Source organism: Bos indicus x Bos taurus, chromosome 9 (assembly GCF_003369695.1).
Source record: "Bos indicus x Bos taurus breed Angus x Brahman F1 hybrid chromosome 9, Bos_hybrid_MaternalHap_v2.0, whole genome shotgun sequence".
NCBI classification, from domain to species: Eukaryota; Metazoa; Chordata; class Mammalia; order Artiodactyla; family Bovidae; genus Bos; species Bos indicus x Bos taurus.
In genome coordinates this window covers 30004923-30027289 of record NC_040084.1, presented here as the reverse complement: position 1 = coordinate 30027289, position 22367 = coordinate 30004923, and the positions used below count along the sequence as shown (strand labels likewise).

At 35.1% G+C, this 22367-nt stretch overlaps 1 protein-coding gene across 3 annotated transcripts in view; it reads right to left on the bottom strand.

Moving 5' to 3' along the window:
* TBC1D32 (TBC1 domain family member 32) overlaps positions 1-22367 on the bottom strand; it is a 205515-nt gene that overhangs the window by 112941 nt on the left and 70207 nt on the right. For 2 of the 3 annotated variants that reach the window (XM_027551099.1, XM_027551101.1), the window contains exons 19-23: positions 19991-20023; positions 15404-15542; positions 12670-12757; positions 10377-10495; positions 5054-5170 (exon numbers count right to left, since the gene is read on the bottom strand). In XM_027551099.1, coding sequence (XP_027406900.1) covers positions 5054-5170; positions 10377-10495; positions 12670-12757; positions 15404-15542; positions 19991-20023 — 496 coding nt within the window. The remainder of the gene's footprint in view (positions 1-5053; positions 5171-10376; positions 10496-12669; positions 12758-15403; positions 15543-19990; positions 20024-22367) is intronic. The other variant, XM_027551100.1, reaches the window with a different exon arrangement.

Here is a 22367-nt window from a genome sequence, read left to right as displayed (position 1 = left end):
GAATGTCTTAGTCCATTCTGGACACTATAATAAAATTCCATAGACTGGGTGGTTTATAAACAACAGAAGTTTATTTCTCACATTTCTGGAGGCTGAGAAGTACAAGATCAAGTTGCCAGATTTTGTGTCTGATGAGGATCTATTTTCTAGCTCACAGACAGTTATTTTTTGCTGTGTCTTCAGATGGCAGAAGGGGCAACGGTTTTTTTTTTTTTTTAGGCACTATTCACCCCTCAAAGGGCTTCCCCTGTGGCTCAGCTGGTAAGGAATCTGCCTGCAATGTGGGAGACCTAGGTTGAATCCCTGGGTTGGGAAGATCCCCTGGAAAAGGGAATGGCTACCCACTCCAGTAATCTGGCCTGGAGAATTCCATGGACTGTATAATCCATGGGGTCACAAAGAGGTGGACATGACTGAGAGACTTTTACTTCACTTCACTTCACCCCTTAAAAACCCCACCTCCAAATATCATCATACTGGGAATGAAGTTTCAATAAATTAATTTGGGGGTATACAAACATTCAATCTATAGACAAGAGGTAGATGAAAATGCCATTCTGCCAGAGTGGTGAGTTGAATGGTAACTATCCCTGAAAAAGCATGTCTATGTTCTAATCCCAAAAATCTATGACTGTTACCCTATTGAGAAAAAGGGTCTTTGCAAAGGTAACTAAGAATCCAGATAAGATCATCTTGGATTAAGCAAGTAGGCCCTAAATCTAATGACGGTGTTCTTGTAAGAAAAAGACAAAGGGATATTTAAAATAGAAGAGGAGAAAGCCTAAACCAGAAAATGTATACAATGAGCCTGGAATATCCTATCAAATAAATCAATAAATAAAACTACCAAATAACAAAAGGAGTCAGTAGACAATGAAAGAATATTTTGACCATCAAAAGCAATAATGACTGCACTGAGTTGAAATATATGTGTAAAATCCAGAAGTTCATTATGATAATAACCATCATAAAACTTCCCTTTTACAGATTACTAGAACATAAATTTATTACTCTGCAAATTAAAATATCAAGCATTTATTTTGCTATTTCTGAAAGAACTGTATTTCAGGATTCCCTTTATTAAATAATTTCAGTTAAATACAAAAAAGAACGACAGACTAGAATCACCATTTCACATCTCTTAATGAAACAATTAGTACAACTCATAGCAAAAGTAGCCTAGTTTCTCCAATAAGTTAACTGCATGGAAACAAAAAGGGGAAAATGTTTTAGAAAATGACTGAAAAGGATATAATGACTGAATGCAACATGTGGACCTTGTTTGGATCATGACTTGAGAAACTGAAAAAAAACAAAGACATCTTTGACACAGCAGAGGAAACTTCTATACAGACTACACTAGATATTAGATAATGCGAAGGAGCATGGACTGTGTATAGAGACAAAGGGAATAAGGAAATAAACAGAAAGACTGCATCTGGCTTTCACTTTTAAAGGATTATTGTGAGGATAACTTATGAGCTAAGACTGGAAGAAAAAACAGTTAACATATCACTGGAGTAATCTAGACAAGAAACAAAGGTCTAAACTAAGGTAGTCTTAATATAAATAAAGTAAATAAGATCAAGTCATGAAGGAGAGAAAAATTTATAAATAGTAAAAACTACCATAAAGAGGAGTCAAAAATGACTTTCCAGTTTGTAGCTCATTCAACTATGTGAATGATAGTGCCATATGTTGAGATAGAAAAATAAGAAATGGAATTGACTTAAGACAGAGAAAAACATAATATTCAGTTGTGGACATGGTTAAATCTAAGATTTCTATGAGTTTTCCTAATGTCCATTATCTGGTAGATTATGGGTATAGTCCTGGCAGTCTAAGTGATACAGTTCAGAGAGTTGTGAATGTACAACCAAAGCCACAGAATTGGATGAAATGAACCTAAAGGTGTGGAACTGTGGTGTTGGAGAAGACTCTTAAGAGTCCCTTGGACTGTAAAGAGATCAAACCAGTCAATACTAAAGGAAATCAGTCCTGAATATTCAATAGAAGGACCGATGCTGAAGCTGAAACTCCCAATATTTTGGCCACCTGATGTGAAGAGGTGACTCACTGGCAAAGACCCTGATGCTGCGAAGAATTGAAGTCAGGAGAAGGGGATAACAGAGGATGAGATAGTTAGATGGCATGATGGACAAGACTTTGAACAAGCTTGACGAGTTGGTGATGGACAGGGAAGCCTGATGTGCTGCAGTACATGGGGTCACAAAGAGTCAGACACAACTGAGTGACTGAACTGATTGAACCTAAAGGACATAAGACAGCAGAAGAGAAGTCCACAAAAGAGACCACAGAAGCTGTAAGAGAACTAGAACTAGTGCCATAGCCACAGAAGACAATGACAATGAGGAGGAATGAATCAACTCCATTAAATGCCACAATGTGGTAAATTAAGTTAAATACAGGGGAAGGTTATTTAACTTATATGCAGAGTACATCATGAGAAATGCTGGGCTGGAAGAAGCACAAGCTGGAATCAAGATTGCCAGGAGAAATATCAATAACCTCAGATATACAGATGACACCACCCTTATGGCAGAAAGTGAACAGGAACTAAAAAGCCTCTTGATGAAAGTGAAAGAGGAGAGTGAAAAAGTTGGCTTAAAGCTCAACATTCAGAAAACTAAGATCATGGCATCCGGTCCCACCACTTCATGGGAAATAGATGGAGAAACAGTGGAAACAGTATCAGACTTTATTTTTTGGGCTCCAAAATCACTGCAGATGGTGACTGCAGCCATGAAACTAAAAGACGCTTACTCCTTGGAAGGAAAGTTATGACCAACCTAGATAGCATATTCAAAAGCAGAGACATTACTTTGCCAACAAAGGTCCGTCTAGTCAAGGCTATGGTTTTTCCAGTGGTCATGTATGGAGTGAGAGTTGGACTGTGAAGAAAGCTGAGTGCCAAAGAATTGGTGCTTTTGAACTGTGGTGTTGGAGAAGACTCTTGAGAGTCCCTTGGACTGCAAGGAGATCCAACCAGTCCATTCTGAAGAAGATCAGCCCTGGGTATTCTTTGGAAGGACTGATGCTAAAGCTGAAACTCCAGTACTTTGGCCACCTCATGCGAAGAGTTGACTCATTGGAAAAGACCCTGATGCTGGGAGGGATTGGGGGCAAGAGGAGAAGGGGACGACAGAGGATGAGATGGCTGGATGGCATCACCGACTCGATGGACGTGAGTTTGAGTGAACTCCGGGAGTTGGTGATGGACAGGGAGGCCTGGCGTGCTGCAATTCATGGGATTGCAAAGAGTCGGACACAACTGAGCGCCTGAACTGAACTGAACTGAGGGGAAGGTTCCATTAGATTAGGGAATTACGTATTTATCAGTGACTTTTGGCAGAACAAGACTCCAGATTACAGTGACTTCTAGAGTTGATACAAGAGAAAGAAGTTGAGAATTGAAATATAGGCAATTTTTTCAAGATACTTTCTGACAAAGAAAACTATAGGGTGATAGCTAAAAGACAACATAGATTGGGAATTTTTTTTTTAATAAGTGTTTATACTTGTTTAAATGATGATTGGAAGCAGTGATTCATTTACAGGGTTAAAATGTAGTGTCATTAAGAAGATGGACTATCAAAACTATATGCAGTTAATCATTTTAAAATTATATTAAGGACAAATCCTTTACTTAAGTGGACAGGTATTTTTGACTAGGCACTGTAGCATATCCACAAAAACTTGAGAACAAACACTCAAGCCATTGCTCTAGATTAAATAACAGCACATTTGTATTAATATAATACTTGTGTTCCATAACAGATTTCAATAAAGGCAATAATATTAGAAATACTTTCAAAAACCATTCACTGGATCCAGTTATTACTAGATGTAAATATGACCAAGATATTCTACTCGCTTTCAGGTCCTCACAGTGTAGCAGGGAAGACAGGTAGATAAATGGTTAATTATAAAACTACTTAAGAAGTGCCAAGATACAAGTAAGTATAAGCTAAAATTGGGACACCTCAAGAATATAAAAGTTCAAAGAGAAAAATATTTTATTTGTATTTCATTCATATAAATTATCAAAAAATTTCCAAAGTAGAGCAAATTCTTGAAAATAAAATGTTTAGGGTAAACAAGAATTAAAAGAATTCAAAAGGTCAAAATGATATAAGAAAAACAACACACTGGACAAAGTGACCAAAAGATAAATTCAATGATTGGGATTTCAGAATTAAATGATTCCTTAGTAATGCATATATACACATATTTAATTTGTATTTAAATACAAATGGGGGTTTAATTCATAAATTTAACAAAAGATGAGTAACTAAATACACTTGAATGATTAAAATAAGTTACCCATTTTGAAATATGAATATAAAATAAGTTTCAAATTAAATAAATATGAATATACTGCCCTCATAGGGCAGTAATACACAGATCATTTAAAACATAAGCAGAAAACATATTGGACTCCTTAGATACAATTTATCCCTAATTATCTTAGTCAATGAAGGAGAAATAATCATGTGACTAATAACATGAGTCATCTAAAAATAATTAATACACTAACTTTTATATATGCTGGATCTCTTCCTTATTTGGGAAACCTTTTAGTTCAATCGCTCAGTCATGTCCAACTCTTTGAGACCCCATGGACTGCAGCACGCCAGGCTTCCCTGCCCATCACCAACTCCTGGAGCTTACTCAAACTCACGTTAACGTTGTTATTTCAATAGGTGCTGCCATTTTTAGACATCCAGGATCAAAGATTCCATTTACAGATAATTTGGAAGCGAATATTCTACACTGGAGAAGGAAATGGCAACTCGCTCCAGTACTCTTGCCTGGAAAATTCCATGGACTGAGGAGCCTGGTAGGCTACAGTCTATGGGGTTGCAAAGAGTTGGACACAACTGAGAGACTTCACTTTCACTTATAGGTAAATAAATCAAATAGGTTTTCAAATGTGATTTATTGTACCATTTTTTTCTGTTACATTGCATTTTTACTACACATCTTAAAAAGAAGCACTATAAAAGTGAAAGATTAAAAGAAAATAACTTACAATAACACTTGTTGGGACTTCACGAAGAGAATATTCTGCTTTATTAGGAAGGCTTTGATTGCCAACCAGCTCAAAAACAGCAGGATAAGATAACAGGTTCACCAGTGCTAGAAAAGACTAGGTGGGAAGAAAAAAAACTGTTCAAATGGTTCATTTTTTTTCTCAATCACATCCACTGAAGAGTCATTAATGCAAATGGGAGTTTTTAAAATAAGTCTAATCAACCCATAAAACTGAAATATATGCTTCTATGATAAGTACAAAATAGTTAACATCAACAATAATCTATGTACTGACAATGAATAAAAACTATAAGAAAATGTACCTGAGAGTTGGAAAATGTTTTAAAATATCATGTATCTCTGACAGTTTGGTTCTGAAAATAATGAAATGATACATTTTTCTCATTCTTTGCATTTTTATATCTGATGTGTAAGAAAATATAATACTTCAGGGCTCTGGAGCAAGATAAAGAATTCTATATATTACAGCACTCAGGTCACAAGGCTATCTTCAGCCTTTACCTGATGATACATTCACTGGAAATTCAAGTAATCTATTAATAATTACAGTTAATTAGAAAAAGCTGTGGCTTTTCCTATCAAAATCAGCTCATTTTCTCATGCAATTTTACCAAGTTAATCTCTCCATGAAAACTTTAAGCTCCTGTTCTTCTCTCATTGACAAGAATCCGAATATTTTTCTCAGGCACAGTTGATTCCTTGGATGCCCTGTGCAAAAGTATGCGGTGGTTGTCCAGTACTAAACATTAGATCTAAAGTCCTTAGCATGACTTTCAAGGCACTTTATTGACACTTTTCTTCTCTTCAGTTGCAAAAGCCTCAGTTGCCATTAAGTTTCCTCAGCCTGAAGTCATCACTGCAGTCAATCAATCTGCCTGCAGTCTCCTTCAAGTGACTGCCACATATACAAACTTTTCTTTTCCTACTAAGGAGCTCCCTTTAGTCCTCCCATTGACCTATTATGTTACTTTATAAGCTTTCAAAAGTTTGCCACATTTTTATAGAAGGCTTTCTTATTAAGTCCATTCACATCTAGAAGCCCTATATTCTGTTAATACTTGTATATTTAGTTTTTATTGTATTAATTGCATTTATTTGTAACTATTAAGTTTTCCTCTTGGCAGTTCACTAGTTGACTAGTCTCAGAAATTTTGAAGATCATACACATAAAGAATTTTCACTAAAATATAAAATGATTATACTACCAAATGCAATCTACAGATTCAATGAGATCCCTATCAAATTACCAATCCAATGGCATTTTTCACAAAAATAGGACAAAAAATTTCACAGTTCATATGGAAACACAAAAGACCCCAAGCCAAGGTAATCCTGAAAAGTAGAATGGAGCTGGAGGAATCAACCTTCCTGACTTCAGACTATACTACAAAGCTACAGTCATCAAGACAGTATGGTCTGGCACAAAAACAGAAATACAGACCAATGCAACGAGACAGAACCCCCAGAGATAAATCCACACACCTAAGGTTACCTTATTTTTGACAAAGGAGGCAAGAATATACAATGGGGCAAAGATAGCCTCTTCAATAAGTGTTGCTGGGAAAACTGGACAGCTATGTATAAAAGAATGAAATTAGAACACTTCCTAACACCATACACAAATATAAATTCAAAATGGATTAAAGACCTAAATGTAAGATCACAAACTATAAAACTCTTAGAGGAAAACATCGGCAGAACACTCTGAGACATAAATCACACCAAGATCCTCTATGATCTACTTCCTAGAGTAATAGAAATAAAAGCAAAAATAAACAGTGGGACCTAGCTAAACTTAAAAGCTTTTGCACAGCAAAGGAAACTATAAGCAAGGTGAAAAGACAACCCTCGGAATGGGGGAAAATAATGGCAAATGACACAATAGACAAAGGATTAATTTCCAAAATATAGAAACCACTCATACAAGTCATTATCAGAAAAACACCCAATCAAAAAGCGGGAAAAAGACCTAAATAGACATTTCTCCAAAGAAAATACACAGATGGATAACAAACACATGAAAAGATGCTCAACATTGCTCATTATTAGAGCAATGCAAATCAAACTAAGAGGAGATATCATCTGATACTGGTCAGAATGGCCATCGTCAAAAAGTTTACAAACAATAAATGCTGGAGAGGGTGTGGAGAAAAGGGAACAGTCTTGCACTGTTGGTGGGAATGTAAATTGATACAGTCACTAAGGAACTCAGTATGGAGATTCCTTAAAAAAACTAAGAATAAAGCTATTACAGGACCCAGCAATCCCACTACTAAGCATATACTCTGAGGAAACCAAAATTGAAAAAGACACATGTATCCCAAGGTTCACTGTGGCACTATTTACAATAGTTAGTACATGGGAGCAACCTAGATGTCCATTGACAAATCAGTGAGTGAAGAAGCTGTGATACATATATACAATGGAATGTTACTCAGCCATAAAAAGGAATCTATCTGGGTCAGTTCAAATGAGGTGGATGAACCTAGAGCCTCTTAAACAGAGTGAAGTACGTCAGAAAGAGAAAACAAATATCATATACTAATATATATACAGAATATAGAAATATGGTACTGATGCAATTGTTTGTAGGGCAGCAATGGAGTCCCAGACATAGAACACAGACTTATGGGTACAGGGGTGGGGGGCAGTGAGTAAGGAGAGGGCGGGATCTATGGAGAGAGTTAACATGGAAACTTACATTAATATATGTAAAATAGACAGCCAATGGGAATTTGCTGTATGACTCAGGGAACTCAAACTAGGGCTCTGTAACAACCTAAAGGGGTGGGATGGGGAGTGAAGTGGGGGGAAGTTTCAAAGGGAAGGGGCATATGTATACCTATGGCTGATTCATTTTGATGTTTGGCAGAAACCAGCACAATTCTGTAAAATAATTATCCTTCAATTTAAAAATCAATAAATTTTAAAAAAGGAAAGGAAAAAAAGAATTTTCACAAAAATCAGAACACTGAGATAATGGAAAGAATATTTTAATTCAATTTCTCATTTAATAGATGAGAAAACTTGAGGACCAGAGAAGTGAAGTGTCTTGGTCAAAGACATATAATCAAAAAATTGATAGCAGAACGAATAGCATTTTCTTATTTACAGGCTAAGATTACTCACTACAAAATAAGTCATCTTCAGACACTATTTAACAGTATTACCCTAGCTCCATGGTCCTGGCTGTTCAATAAAATTTTCTGTGATAAATAAAATATTTCTGAACATAAAATATTTTAAATAAATAAAATATTTATTTATTTATTTATTAAATATTTAAATAAAATTAACTATTTTATTTAAATATTTAAAATAAATATTTCTGAACATAAAATGGAAATTTTATGTTCTAAACTGTACAGTATGATAGTCACTAGCTACATGTGACTACAGATAAGCACTTAAGATATGATTAACGTAATTGAGACTGAATTTTTACTTTTAGTTTTAATTTAAATTTACATAACTATGTAGGGCTATTGTCTGCTGCTATGTCACGTCAGTTGTGTCTGACTCTGTGCAACCCCATAGACCGCAGCCCACCAGGCTCCGCCATCCCTGGGATTCTCCAGGCAAGAACACTGGAGTGGGTTGCCATTTCCTTCTCCAATGCGTGAAAAGTGAAAGTGAAGTCGCTCAGTCGTGTCCGACTCTTAGCGACCCCATGGACTGCAGCCTACCAGGCTCCTCCGTCCATGGGATTTTCCAGGCAAGAGTACTGGAGTGGGTCACCAGTGCCTTCTCCAAGGGCTATTGTCTAGCATACAGCAAAAGCAAAGCTATAGAGAGAAGGAAGGAGAAACTGGACTAAAACTTTTAAATGAACCTCTTTGTATATGGAAGCCACATCATTGTTTCCTAAAATTTAAATAACAATAAAATTAAATCCCCCCCAAAAATAGAATCCACATAGACATGAAATCATATGGTATTTGTCTTTCTCCATCTGACTTTTCTCACTTAGTATAATACTTTCTGGGTCCATTCATGTCACAAATGGCAAGATTTCATTTTATTCTATAGCTGAGTAATATTTCATTCTATACCTACACCACATTTTCTTTATCCATTCATACATCAGTGAATGTTGAGTTTCATAAATGAATGTTGAATTTTGTCAAAAGCTCTTTCTGTACCTACTGAGATGATATGAGTTTTATCCTTCAATTATTAATGTAGTCTATCACACCAACTAATTTGCAGATACTGAACCATCATTTTAACCTTGGGATAAATCCACATGATCATGGTGTATGACCCTTTTAATATATGGTTGAATTTGATTTGCCAGCATTTTATTGAGGATTTTTGCAACTACCTTCAGTGATACTGGCCTATATATTTTTTTCATAGTCTTGTTTCTGAATCAGGGTGATGTAGGCCTCACAGACTGAATTCTGAAATATTCCTTCATCTCAAACATGGAATAGTTTGAGAAGGAGAAGGATTAATTGTTTAAATGTCTGATATAATTCACCTGTGAAGCCATCTGATCCTGGCCTTTTGTCTGTTGGGAGTCTTTTAAAAATTACTGATTCAATTTCATTACTGGTCATCTGACTGTTTATATTTTGTATTCCTGATTCAATCTTGAAAGATGGGTAAAATCCAAGAAGTATACAATTTATTCTAGGTTATCCATTTAATTGGCATATAACTGTCCATAGTAATATCATGATTTCTGTGATACTGGTTATAAGTTCTTTTTCATTTCCAACCTATTTGGGTCCTCTCTTTTTTTGAGAAGTCTAGCTAAAGGTTTATTAATTTTGCTTATCTTTTCAAAAAATCAGCTGTTAGTTTTACTGATCTTTTCTATTGGTTTTTTAGTCTGTATTTCTGTTTCAATTTTTATTATTTCTTTTCTTCTGTTACATCTGGGTTTGCTTGTTGTTTTTCTACTTTCACTTTTACTCTCTATTTCTATTTTGATTTTTATTATTTCTTTCCTTCTATTAAATTTGCATTTGTTTGTTCTTTTTCTAGTTCCTTTAAGTCCATGTTTATTATTTTGTCTGATGTCTATATATTTATTAACTGAGAAAAATTACAGTATAAAATATAGTAGGAATTCATAAAAAAAGAATGTTCTTGCAAGACAATTCCCAAGGAACACTGGTATTTCTGTCTTTTATAAGTTTATTTTAGAAACACAAAGTTAGAAATGAAAGAAAGGAGGGTTAGGACAAACTTAGGAAAGGCTGCTGGTTGTAACTGAATATAGATTAAAGTCTGGATGAAGCAATTTGAGAGATACTTAAAATCTATACATTATTAGATAAATCATTTCTTACCTTTTGACAGCTTTGGTCAATAGGGTCCACTGGAGTAGATCTGGGATGGGTTACTCTAACATCATCTCTTCCACATTCCAGATTGGCCCATAATTCAGTTATAAGTGCATTAATAAACCCTAAGAAGAATTTTACATCATATTTATAGTATATTACTTCTTTGAATTGTGGTGGAAAGACATACTTATCCTTCTGACGAGACCGTTCCACAATGACAAAAGACATACTTGAATCCTGTATAAGAAATAATCTCTAACCTTGGTAGAAATTAGTGCTGATATTGTTAATATATGCTTATGATAAAACTATGTAATGACTAAATTATGTAATGACTAAACTCTCATTATTATGAAACCATGTAATGACTAAACTCTCAAAACCATTCCCCTAGGGGACTGAATTTTGAGTCCCAGTTTTTAATCCTTTAGTCAATAATCTCTGTCATCATGTTTTCCTGAAAAAAAGCAAAAAAGTTTACACGTTACTCTGCAAATGAGTTAACAGTGAAATGCAGCCTGGAAGGAGGTATCAGGAGACACCATAAGCAACCAAAGAGTGTACTTGTGTTCTCTTTCTCTAATGGAACTATCCTTTTGTATTTCCATATGCTTAGAACAGTTCTCTATTTCATACAACTTTTGGTTCTATACCGTCTTCAAATTTTCCAGAGTCAGATACTATATATCTAAATGAAAGTGACTATTGAGTTTGATTATCAAATTCCTTTATGAGGAATCAAAGCATATGGAAAGTGTAAAACAAAACACCTAATCATAAAATCAGTAATTTAGGAGAAGGCAATGGCACCCCACTCCAGTACTTTTGCCTAGAAAATCCCATGGACGGAGGAGCCTGGTAGGCTGCAGTCCATGGGATTGCTAGAGTCGGACACGACTGAGCGACTTCACTTTCACTTTTCACTTTCATGCATTGGAGAAGGAAATGGCAACCCACTCCAGTGTTCTTGCCTAGAGAATCCCAGGGACAGGGAAACCTGGTGGGCTGCTGTCTATGGGGTCGCACAGAGTTGGACACGACTGAAGCGACTTAGCAGCAGCAGCAGCAACAACACATTAGAGCAGAATGGGTTTCTAGTGTAACAAAATATATAGGCCCTGAAATCAAGACCATCAGGGTTCAAATTACTAATCTGCCAGCTTATTAAGTTATATATCTTTGAATCTTTTGAATTCTAACAGCATCAGTTCTCAATGTGAAAACTGAAAAAGTGCTACATTCGAAGGTTGCCGTAAAGTATAAATGAAACAATATACAGAGAGTTAATGCAGTACCTAAGACATCACAGGGACTCAGGCAGTGTCAGTCTTCCTTCCTTTGTCCTATGAAAAATTGCATTTAATCCTTTCAAGGAAAGCTGGATACTATAAGGTTTAAAGCTTAATAACTCGACCAACAGGGAAATCTGGGATTGAATCTAGTCTTCAAATGTTTCCATTAACATGCCCCTGAGTACTATAAATAAATTGGATTTTATTCTAAGTAAAGCAGTAAGTGGTTCGCTTAGGACAGCTTCTGCCAAGAAATATGTTTCATAATATAAGCAGTCCAAAGTTCAGCCAAAAAATACTTAAGATTTAGATATATCATAGAAAAATATTTTCATTTGAGGATAGACTCAATAGTGACCACTGAGGTTATGATTCTTCACTTCTAAGGTTTAAATATAATCACAGCATCTCTATCAGAGATTACATTTGGTCTCTGGTGCAGGGTTCAGTTAACTTTACAATACATTAAATCTTCAACGTTTGAACATCTTAAAAATCCAATCTGTAGTAGATAATACATGCTGACTATAAACTCCAGAAATAGTGGTGAAAATTAAGTGGGTGAGAATCTTTCAAGAAAGGAAGAGAAAAGGGAATAAGAAAATGATATGTATATGCAACAACTATTATGACTATAAATCTTGATTCATATATAAATCACTGAAACTGAGCATTAAGCCTATCAGATGGAACTATATCAAGAAAAGATGACACACTTTTGATTTATAAAGTGAAGGGTTCTTAAAGCCATTAGGTATATCTTAGTCTAGGTTCATTATGTACCACTGTTCTGAGGAAAGAAAAAATTGTATATATTTTACAGAAAAAAATTCCCAGTGGGATTTCATGGAAGAGAAAAGAAGGAAATACCATTAACACTCTTTTACCTACGGCCTAACTTGTGAAGAAGAACTTCAGAGTGAAATAGTTGACACTTGTTCATGGCAGCTGAATTTTGTCTGGACTGGCTCATTTTATTTAAATTACACTTTTAAAGAACTTACCTGAATTTCGTAGGGCTATCGCACCTGCTGCTGTTGATGCCACTTGTGTAACCAAAACTCCATAACCAAACTTTTTATGCCTGCTGATCTAATGTAAACAAGAAAACATGAGAAGCAGGAAAACATAGCATGTTAATATTTTATTTACATTTTATATGCAGACTTACTGATTTCTTTATTAAAATGCTAGACAGTCTTTCAAGTAAAGATAACAAGAGCAGAAAAAAAAAAAACTATAACGATTAGTGACTTAATACTAACAAATATTTTTGACAATCTTATTTCAGAACTAGGCTCTGGTACCAGCCCTAAAACTAAGAAGCTTCATGACCTTAAACAAGTCACTATGTCTCTAAGTCTCTTTATATATAAAATAAGGGACATTGGACTAAATGAAAAGAGATTCCTTCTAACTCTTATTTGTGTTATCTTACTATTTTATTCTTTAATTGGTTCTTAAATAATAAATTATCATTGATTAATCTGTATTGACTGCCAGTTTTTACACTGGGCTTTCAAATAAACAGCTTTAAAAAGAACAATGGTATTGTCTTAAAAATCATCCTTTTAGAGGCAATATGATTTTTTTCCCCCAAAGGAGGAAGTTATACACACATGCACGTACACATAATCCTCATTTAATATACACTGTAGAAAACCGGAAATAATTGCTACTTCACAGAGAATATTATACATATATTCATGGTAAAGTTCAGAAGTATCTCTTAGCAAAAATCACAATAAGGAAATAACAAAGGCACTATAAAATGTTCCTCCTTCCTCAGACTTCATAGGTTAGCCTGATCTTAGCCAAAGTGTTTGACTTCTAAATAGAGCTAACCATTTAGAATTTGTATTTTTCAACATTTTATTGAAAGGATAAGCATATGTTTTCATCAAATACTTAAAATATAAACTATACATTCTGTTTTAAGGGCAAAAAAGGGGGAGGGACTAAAAGACTGTGGGAAAAACATTAGGCTTATTTCTTCAATTTTTTGCTGCTCACATCTCTATAAATTTGCCTTCCAAATCTCATTCTCCATGTTCCTTACTTTAGTATCCATTAATTCGGCAATTAGATAACATAGAAGTACAACAAAGTAAGTGTTTATCTTTTCCCACATGGCTTTTTCCATGACAGGAAGAAAAACACCTTACTCATCAATCATCCCAAATGACCCTATGATTCAGAAACTGGTAGCCATAGGGGTCTCCCAATCAAGACTAAATACTAAAAAAGAAGAGGCAAAGAAAACCTTCAGAGAAGTTACAGGGGCTTCATTAAACAAGACTTAGATTTCATGGACACTGTTAAAATCTAAGACTAGAATCTCAGTTCTAGAATTACTGCCATCAATAACTACATGTGTGAACACAGGCAGGTCATTTATACCAGCTTGAATCTCAACATTATCTTCAGCAAAATTAAAGAAACTCTAGCTGCTTTCTTACAAGATAACTCAGAGTCTAAATTTTCAAAAAACGTCTTGAATGGTATAAATTGATATTAAAGTATTATACTAAATTATATGGTCGTAATTTACTGAGGTCCAGGGAACGTCTTCTATTACAACTAACAGCACAATACAAAGGAAGGTCAGATTGCTTTAAATTTTATGAATATAAAAAAAATGACATCTAATCCTAGGTATATTATTACAATAGTAAAAAGTTGTGTCTGAATGGTCTCAAGCATCTGAATGAGAAAGAAAAATGTCTTTGAATTGCTCGAATATTTTCAGAAATGGAATAAAAATGAAAACCCAAATGGTTAACTAGTATACAAGGAGAAATTAAAACTTACCAACAGATCAAAACACAATTTATATAAACATTAAAAGCCTGAAAACTTCTACATTTGCTATATTATGAATGTCTGTGTTCTGCCAAAATTCCTATGTTGAACTCCTAAGCCCCAGAGGTGATGGTAGGAAGTGGGGCCTTTGGGAGGCTATTTGTGAAGGTAGAGAGTGATCATGAAAGGGATTAGTGCTCTTCTATAAAAATAAATACATAAAAGATCCCCAAGAGGCCCTAGCCCTTTCTTCTAGGCTACAATAAGAACATCAAGAAACAGCAACTTCCAGAGATAAAAGGAAACACTTTTAAAAGCATACCTATGCTGATTCACTTCCCTGTACAGTGGAAATCGACCCAACATTGTAAAGCAACTATACCCCAATTAAAAAAAAAAAAAAACACAACAAAGCAAACAAAAACAACAGCAACAACAACAAAAAGTATACCTATGATCCTAAGAAGCTCTGAAGTCTAGGGATATTCACTGTACTAGCAAAAAAATGAACATACTTCAGTGATCTCTGTGAGAAAGGCCTAGATTTTAAATTTAAACAGTAGCAATAATAAAAGCCCTCTACAAATATATATATTTCTTTCAAAATGTGAACCCTAAACTCTCATTGACACATTTAGACCCAAAAATGGAATTCCATTGAGTTTTAATATATCCAGATGTCTGATATATTTATAAAACATCTGGATGAATGAGTTTTTCAATTTCATTCAGTTGTGTCATCCTGTAAAATAGTCACAGATACCAATATCAACTCTAATGTCTTCTTGAAAAAATATCAAGTTAAATATTACAATGCTATATGAGTTTTTAATTGAAGTTTAATAATCTCTTCACAAAAAGAAACCAGAATGATGTTCTTAATGGCTTTTACAGAAACAAAAGTTCCTTTTGCCTGTGGCAGATGGTAATTCGCACCTGTAATTTCTTTGCATATTGGTTGAACATGAATGTCACACATTCGTTGATGGCACCTGTTCTTTGAAGAAGCAGTAGTCCTTTGGGAGTGGCAGCAAAATTTAGTAAATCATCTAACAAATTCTCTTCCCAAGCCATACTGAAAGAGGTAAAAAGAAAGGTATAAATGTCTTTATTTTTCTCAAAACTGGAAAAAAAAAAAACACATCTCAGCTTAATTCTACCAGCAATTAAACTTACAGAGAACACAGTGGCTGCAAAGTATTTAACTGTTTAAAAATAAGATAAACAGCATGGCTTCCTAAACAGTGCGCTGTTATTCTTTTTTCTACTATCTAATAATTTTCCTTCACTAAATGAATCAAATATTAACTGCACATATCAGCATTTTCATTATACCAAAATTCTCTCAACCAGGTCTTAATCTCATTCCACGTCTCCTATTAAAATTCTGTTGTGCCTAAATTCCCCAAGCCCCAGCTCTCCATTATTTCTATACATCCTTTTCATTAAGGAGTATTTGTCTTTTGACTTTCTAAAGCATACCAGGTACTCTATTTTCACTGGTTATTAGTTTTACTTTTGGAGAATGACATTTTTTCCCTCAGAATACTTCTAAAAGGCCAGTAGCATTCTCCAGAGAAAAACAAAAAAGAAAAGGAAAACAACTCAAAACTTTGAGAAGTCATACAGTAAACAGGAGACTCAGAGCTAGAAATCTGAAAACACAGGAAGGGATATCAGCATTTCATCTGAAGTATCAAAGTAAGAGAAAATTTTCTACCCATCCTATTCCTACTTGCTTGTAAAAACAAAAAAGTTGGATTTTAAAATAGGTCAAAATCAAATGTCTATATGTACAATGAAACAGAGTGTGGAAATGTGTGCCCTTTTGTTGCCCAAGAAAGTTTCAGAAGTATGTTTTGAAACTGGTAAGAGATTTGAAATCTAGAACTTTTCTGATTAAATAAGAAACAATCAGTACATGTTGACTGATATCCATCAGTGGTGATCACAAAGCAATGGTCAAAGATACAACCATGTTCAAACACAAAATGAATATCTCTTGGATAAAGAAGGACAAAGAAGTAGGACTAGTTTTGAGGTAAATACAGGCAATGGAAACTAAATTTGGCCCAAATAGGATATAAAAGACTCAGGGTTACATATGAGATGTATGACCAATGGAAGGCTCACTGCTTAAGATTCATGATGGAGTAATACTACTAAAAATTGCATATGATTAGCTAAAGGCAATGGCACCCCACTGCAGTACTCTTGCCTGGAAAATCCCATGGACGGAGGAGCCTGGTAGGCTGCAGTCCACGGGGTCGCTAAGAGTTGGACACAACTGAGTGACTTCACTTTCATTTTTCACTTTCATGCATTGGAGAAGGAAATGGCAACCCACTCCAGTGTTCTTGCCTGGAGAATCCCAGGGACGGGGGAGCCTGATGGGCTGACGTCTATGGGGTCGCACAGAGTCGGAAACGACTGAAGCGATTTAGCAGTAGCTAAAATTAAAATATAAAATTTATATACTTAAAATATATAAACAAAATACTTAAATATAACTGACAAAAATTGGGACTTTTGACAAGCCATAACCCTAGGGAGACAGGAGGATACAGAAAAAGCCTCATTTCTAGAAATGTACAGATAATCAATTCACTGTCTAACTTTTAACGGTATATGCAATACCCTCCAGAGAAGGAAATGGCAACCCACTCCAGTGTTCTTGCCTGGAGAATCCCAGGGACGGGGAGCCTGATGGGGTGCCGTCTCTGGGTTCGCACAGAGTCAGACATGACTGAAGCAACTTAGCAGCAGTAGCACCAGCAGCAATACCCTCATCATCACTGACAGGAGTCTCAAGATGCCAATACAGTATTTAAAACATGGGGGAAAAGGAAAAAAACCAGGAAACTGCTTGACAGAGAAGAATGAATATAGAAAAGAAACTAGGAAAAATAGGGGAGAAAGAAAGTAGAGAAGGAAAAAAACTCATTTTAAAATGAACTTGTAATTAAACGTCAAAAGACATCTAAAGCTAAGTGCCAGCAGAATCAACATTCATTAAATTAATCCATTCCAGCTGAAATAATTCAAAAATAATGACTACCTTTATGATTCTCAAAATTTTTTACTCTTCCATTAGAACTGAAACAGAAAAGCAGAAATGAAATAAAAATAAGTGAATATTAAAAAAAATAACTATAAGAAATCTTGTGAATATTTTTTAAAAACCACTTAAAAAGCAAATGGAAAAAATATCAGCCACAAAGAATTACTGAACTGAAAGGTAGCTAGATAAGAAATAAATGTTTGAGGAAACAGATGAGACAGAACATGCTGCTGCTGCTGCTGCTAAGCTGCTTCAGTCCTGTCTGACTCTGTGGGACCCCACAGACGGCAGCCCACCACGCTCCCCTGTCCCTGGGATTCTCCAGGCAAGAACACTGGAGTGGGTTGCCATTTCCTTCTCCAATGCAGGAAAGTGAAAAGTGAAAGTGAAGTCGCTCAGCCATGTCCGACTCTTAGCAACCCCATGGACTGCAGCCTACCAGGCTCCTCCATCCATGGGATTTTCCAGGCAAGAGTATTGGAGTGGGGTGCCATTGCCTTCTCCGACAGAACATACTAAAAGCTTTCAAATACATCTAATCAAGAGTCCAAGAGAACAGAAGAAATATTTGAAAAATACTAAGAATGTTCTAGATCAAAAAAAAGGTATCAGTCCAGTTTATTGATTAAAAAAAAAAAATTCAAAGTACTAAGCAAGAGTTAACTATATCCCAATAAATTGGGATATATATATATAGTTAACTATATCTCAATAAACTATAAAATTAAAAAAAAAATGTTTTAAAGTACCAAGCAGGATAAACTTAAATCACACAGAAGTAGCAAATATCCAAAGAAAGAAATTAAAAGCTATGAGAGAAAAGATATGACCTATAAAAGTGGTTATACTAACAGATTTATTAGTTACTACTTACTCCAGAAGACAGTGGAGTAAAACCTCAAATAGTACTAAGAAAGAATGGTCTATCAAAACTTTTATACCCAGACAAACTACCATTTAGAGGAGAGAAAATATGAGACCTCAAAAGCTCTGAACAGGAGGTGGGGGTGGTTTGTGTGGCCTGGAAGGAGAATAACTATTTTCAGACACAGAAAGATTAGTTTGCTTTCCTCAAAGCCTTAAGAACAATTGAACAGTTTACTTCTATTACCTTAAGACCTATAATTAGAAACTTAAAAACATCTTTCAGTAAGGGAAAAAAAGGAGCCTATCAGAAAGAATGGCCTACAAGCTTCAACAAATGGTGTAAAATAATAAATACAAATTTAATTTCTGTGTGAAGACATAAACCAGGTGATTAAAAATATTAAACCAAAATTCTAGATAACTATAAGAAGACAGAACTATAGCATATTTAGAGGAGCAGTAACTGGTCAAAGTACGTTAAACTCCATACTGCTTTTCAAAACATGATATAAATACCCAATTACTTTATACTTTCTTAGAAAAATATATGGTTAAATATATATTGAGAATTTAGGAACAACCACTTAAACGTAACAGTGATTTATAAAGTCAAAAGCAAGGGGAAAATAGGATAAAATGTACTGATCTAAGATAAGGAGTAAAGGAGAAAAGTAAAACAGAATAGAAATAGAAAACACAAAAAGAAAAATAAGACCCAAACATCAGCATTGCAAAAATGTAAAAAACTTAAAACTCATCTAATAAAAAACAGAAATTGTCAGATTGGATAAAAAATTCAAAATTTACTACTCTGAGTGACAGAAAATAAGAGATGAAAAAAAAAATACTTTAATAGTCTGACCCAATCTCCATCTAAGCTCCTTTTCATCCATTCCCATACAGCAAGAAATGGCCATAGGGCACATCCAGCAAGATGTTCACAAAAATGTTAATAAGAAGAGATTTCTTTCCTAGATAAAAGATAAAGAATGAAAAGAAGCCATTTGTCTCTACAATCTTTTTCCTCTTTGAAGGCTGTGAGCTCTAGAGGTTAGCCATTGTGCAACCTTGAGTGCAAAAAGAAAACATTAGTGATGTTTTCTCCTAAGAAAAGAAGACTGGATCTCAAACTGCATCACTAAGTCAATGCCTGATAATATTTCATGAGACTTTTTGCTTTATGAAAAAAAGAAAGCCTTACTGAGCTATCTGCAAATAGATATATCCTTAACTAATGTACTCTGCAAATACTAACGAAAGCAAAGTATATATACAATAGTAGTATTATATAATATAAAACTTAATGGAAAGAAGAAATGAGATACTACAGTAAAAGTTCCCAAGAAACAGTGAATTTTTATGTTCCTAACAGCATAAAATGCAAGTATGTAAAACAAAACCCCAGAAGTACAGAGAAAAATGGACATGTCAACTTTCAAAGTGAATGATTATACATAAGCAGACAAAATATTGGTGGTGATATTAAGAAATTTGGACTATCTCTATCTACTTCCAATGAAGAACATAAAATAGTATTTTCAAATAAAGACAGATTTTTAACTGATCCTGTACTACAACACAAAATCTCAACCCACCTGGAAGTATACATATCATACAATCCATGTTTTCTGAAAAGAACAGAAATGAATTACAAGTCAACAGTATAATACAGTAGGTAAAGAAAAAACTATATTTTGAAAGCTAAATATATTCCAAATATTTCATGGATTTAAAGGGAAAAAATCAAGATAATATTTTTAAGAGCTTAATAATGAAAGTGTTACATATTAAAATGCATTAAAGTTAGAATGTCTGATGTAGATTTCTTCTACTGATATCCATTCTCAATTGTCTTTTCACTTGCTCTCCTATCCTACTAAAGTGAGAGGAGTGAAGATAGAGAAGGAAAGAGAACATCAGCAAAATCAAAGCCTGGTCTTTGCATAAACCTGTTCTAATGCAAATAAAAAGCCATGGCTGCAAAAAATACTAAGAATAAAAAAATGAGAAATAATTACAGCCAAAGAATTTTTTAATATCACAAAAATACTTTGAACAAATTAACACCAATATGTAAATATTCAGATTAAAAAATATAGTTAAAAATTACTCATGCAGAAATAAAAAATATAGAATGAACCATTTAGCCATTAAAGAAATTGTGTTTTTAAAAAGTCTACTCTGACTCTCCAAAACGTAAAACACAGGCAAAAACTTGCAGGTTGTATCACACAATCCTAAGAAAGAGTTAATATGTTTTAATTTACTGTTTCTAATAACTTAGCATTTAGCTCTTCCTTCAAATTATGATGAAAAGACTCAATATTTCAAAACAGAAGGAAAATCTAAGCTATAGAATTTGCCTCTTGTCTTTAGAGAACCCTTCCCGGAGGACAACAGGTAACAATCTCATTGCCTTGCTTACTCCATTGCTTTAGCCTATGCGAACTCCAGTTTTTGAGTGGTCAGATATTAATAGAGGGTTAGACACTCTCATGGCACTTAAGTTTTAGGTGTTTATTCATAGGCTGTTTTTGCAGTCCAAAGATAACTGTTACTTCCCTGTAGAGATTTACCAAAGGCCCCGTGTTAACTGGTTGGGGCAGGGTGAGCATCTTTGGTTTTTCTCTGACTATGTTCTTGTCTACAGTCACCCTACAGATGGCCCCTAAGTAGTCTGTGAAAGTGAAAAGTGAAAGTGTTACTCCCTCAGCCTGTCCAATATTTCAAGACCCCAAAGACTGTAGCCTGCCAAGCTTCTCTGTTCATGAGATTTTCCAGGCAAGAATACTGGAGTGGGTTGCCATTCCCTTCTCCAGGGGATCTTCCCAATCCAGGGATCGAAGCTGTGACTCTGCGCTGCAGGCAGATTCTTTACCATCTGAGCCACTAGGTAAGTCCCATATAGTCTGAAGTCACTGCAATCACTGATATCAAACTAGCCTTGAGAAATCTTATTTGGGGCTGCATTTCAACGTCCAGATTTAGAGACATCACCTATGATGACTACACAGTAGCTTCTACCTTCCCTATAGTACTGTAAGCACCAATAAATGAAACGATGGAGAGGAAATCTCCAACATACACTGTGAGGAAATAAGGTCAAACTACCGCACATTAGTCTGTCACAGGCTCAAAAATATAGATTTTAGCAGCTCTTCATTTTACCTTTTTCAGTAAGACTGAGTAAATGTTATGGTCCATGTCATTATTTAGAAACTAGTGCCTGGTGGCAGAAGAAGAGTTATTCATTCCTTTACCCATTCAACCAAGCTATCAAGCACCTGCTACATGTCAGAGAAAGGCTAGACTAGTTAACCGACCAAAATGGTTCTACACGCAAGTGTTACCAAACTACAAAGGAAAAATAATGCCCACACATACCAATGTTTCAAATAATACAAAAGATACTCAACTCCATGAGGTATTTTGATGACAAAAATGAAAACAGTTCTATTATATCAAAAACCATTAAACCTTTGTTTCTAAGAGTAATATCAGATGTTGAAGGAAACTCCTTTTCCTCTAGCATCAAGTTAACACGTGGAGCACATTCCCCAGTTTAATACTGCTTGCCGCACTTCACCTAATCACTCACTCTTCCCCTTGAAGAAGGGACTCAGGAAACTTGGAGGAGGACTAAGAATGCTAAGCTAGGCGATGCCTCTCCCCAAATCCAGCACTTCTTTGCAACCCAGGTACCTGTAGGAAGCACACAGTCTGCTCTGTTCTACTATGCAGTTATGGTTGATCTTTGTAAGCTCTGCTTCTGAGGGTGAGGAAAGTCTGACAGTTGATTGGGACAGAAACGTTCAGTTCAGTCACTCAGTCGTGTCCAACTCTTTGTGACCCCATGGACTGCAGCACTCCAGGCCTCCCTGTCCATCACTAACTCCCAGAGTTTACTCAAACTCATGTCCATTGAGTCGGTGATGCCATCCAACCATCTCATCCTCCGTCATCACCTTCTCC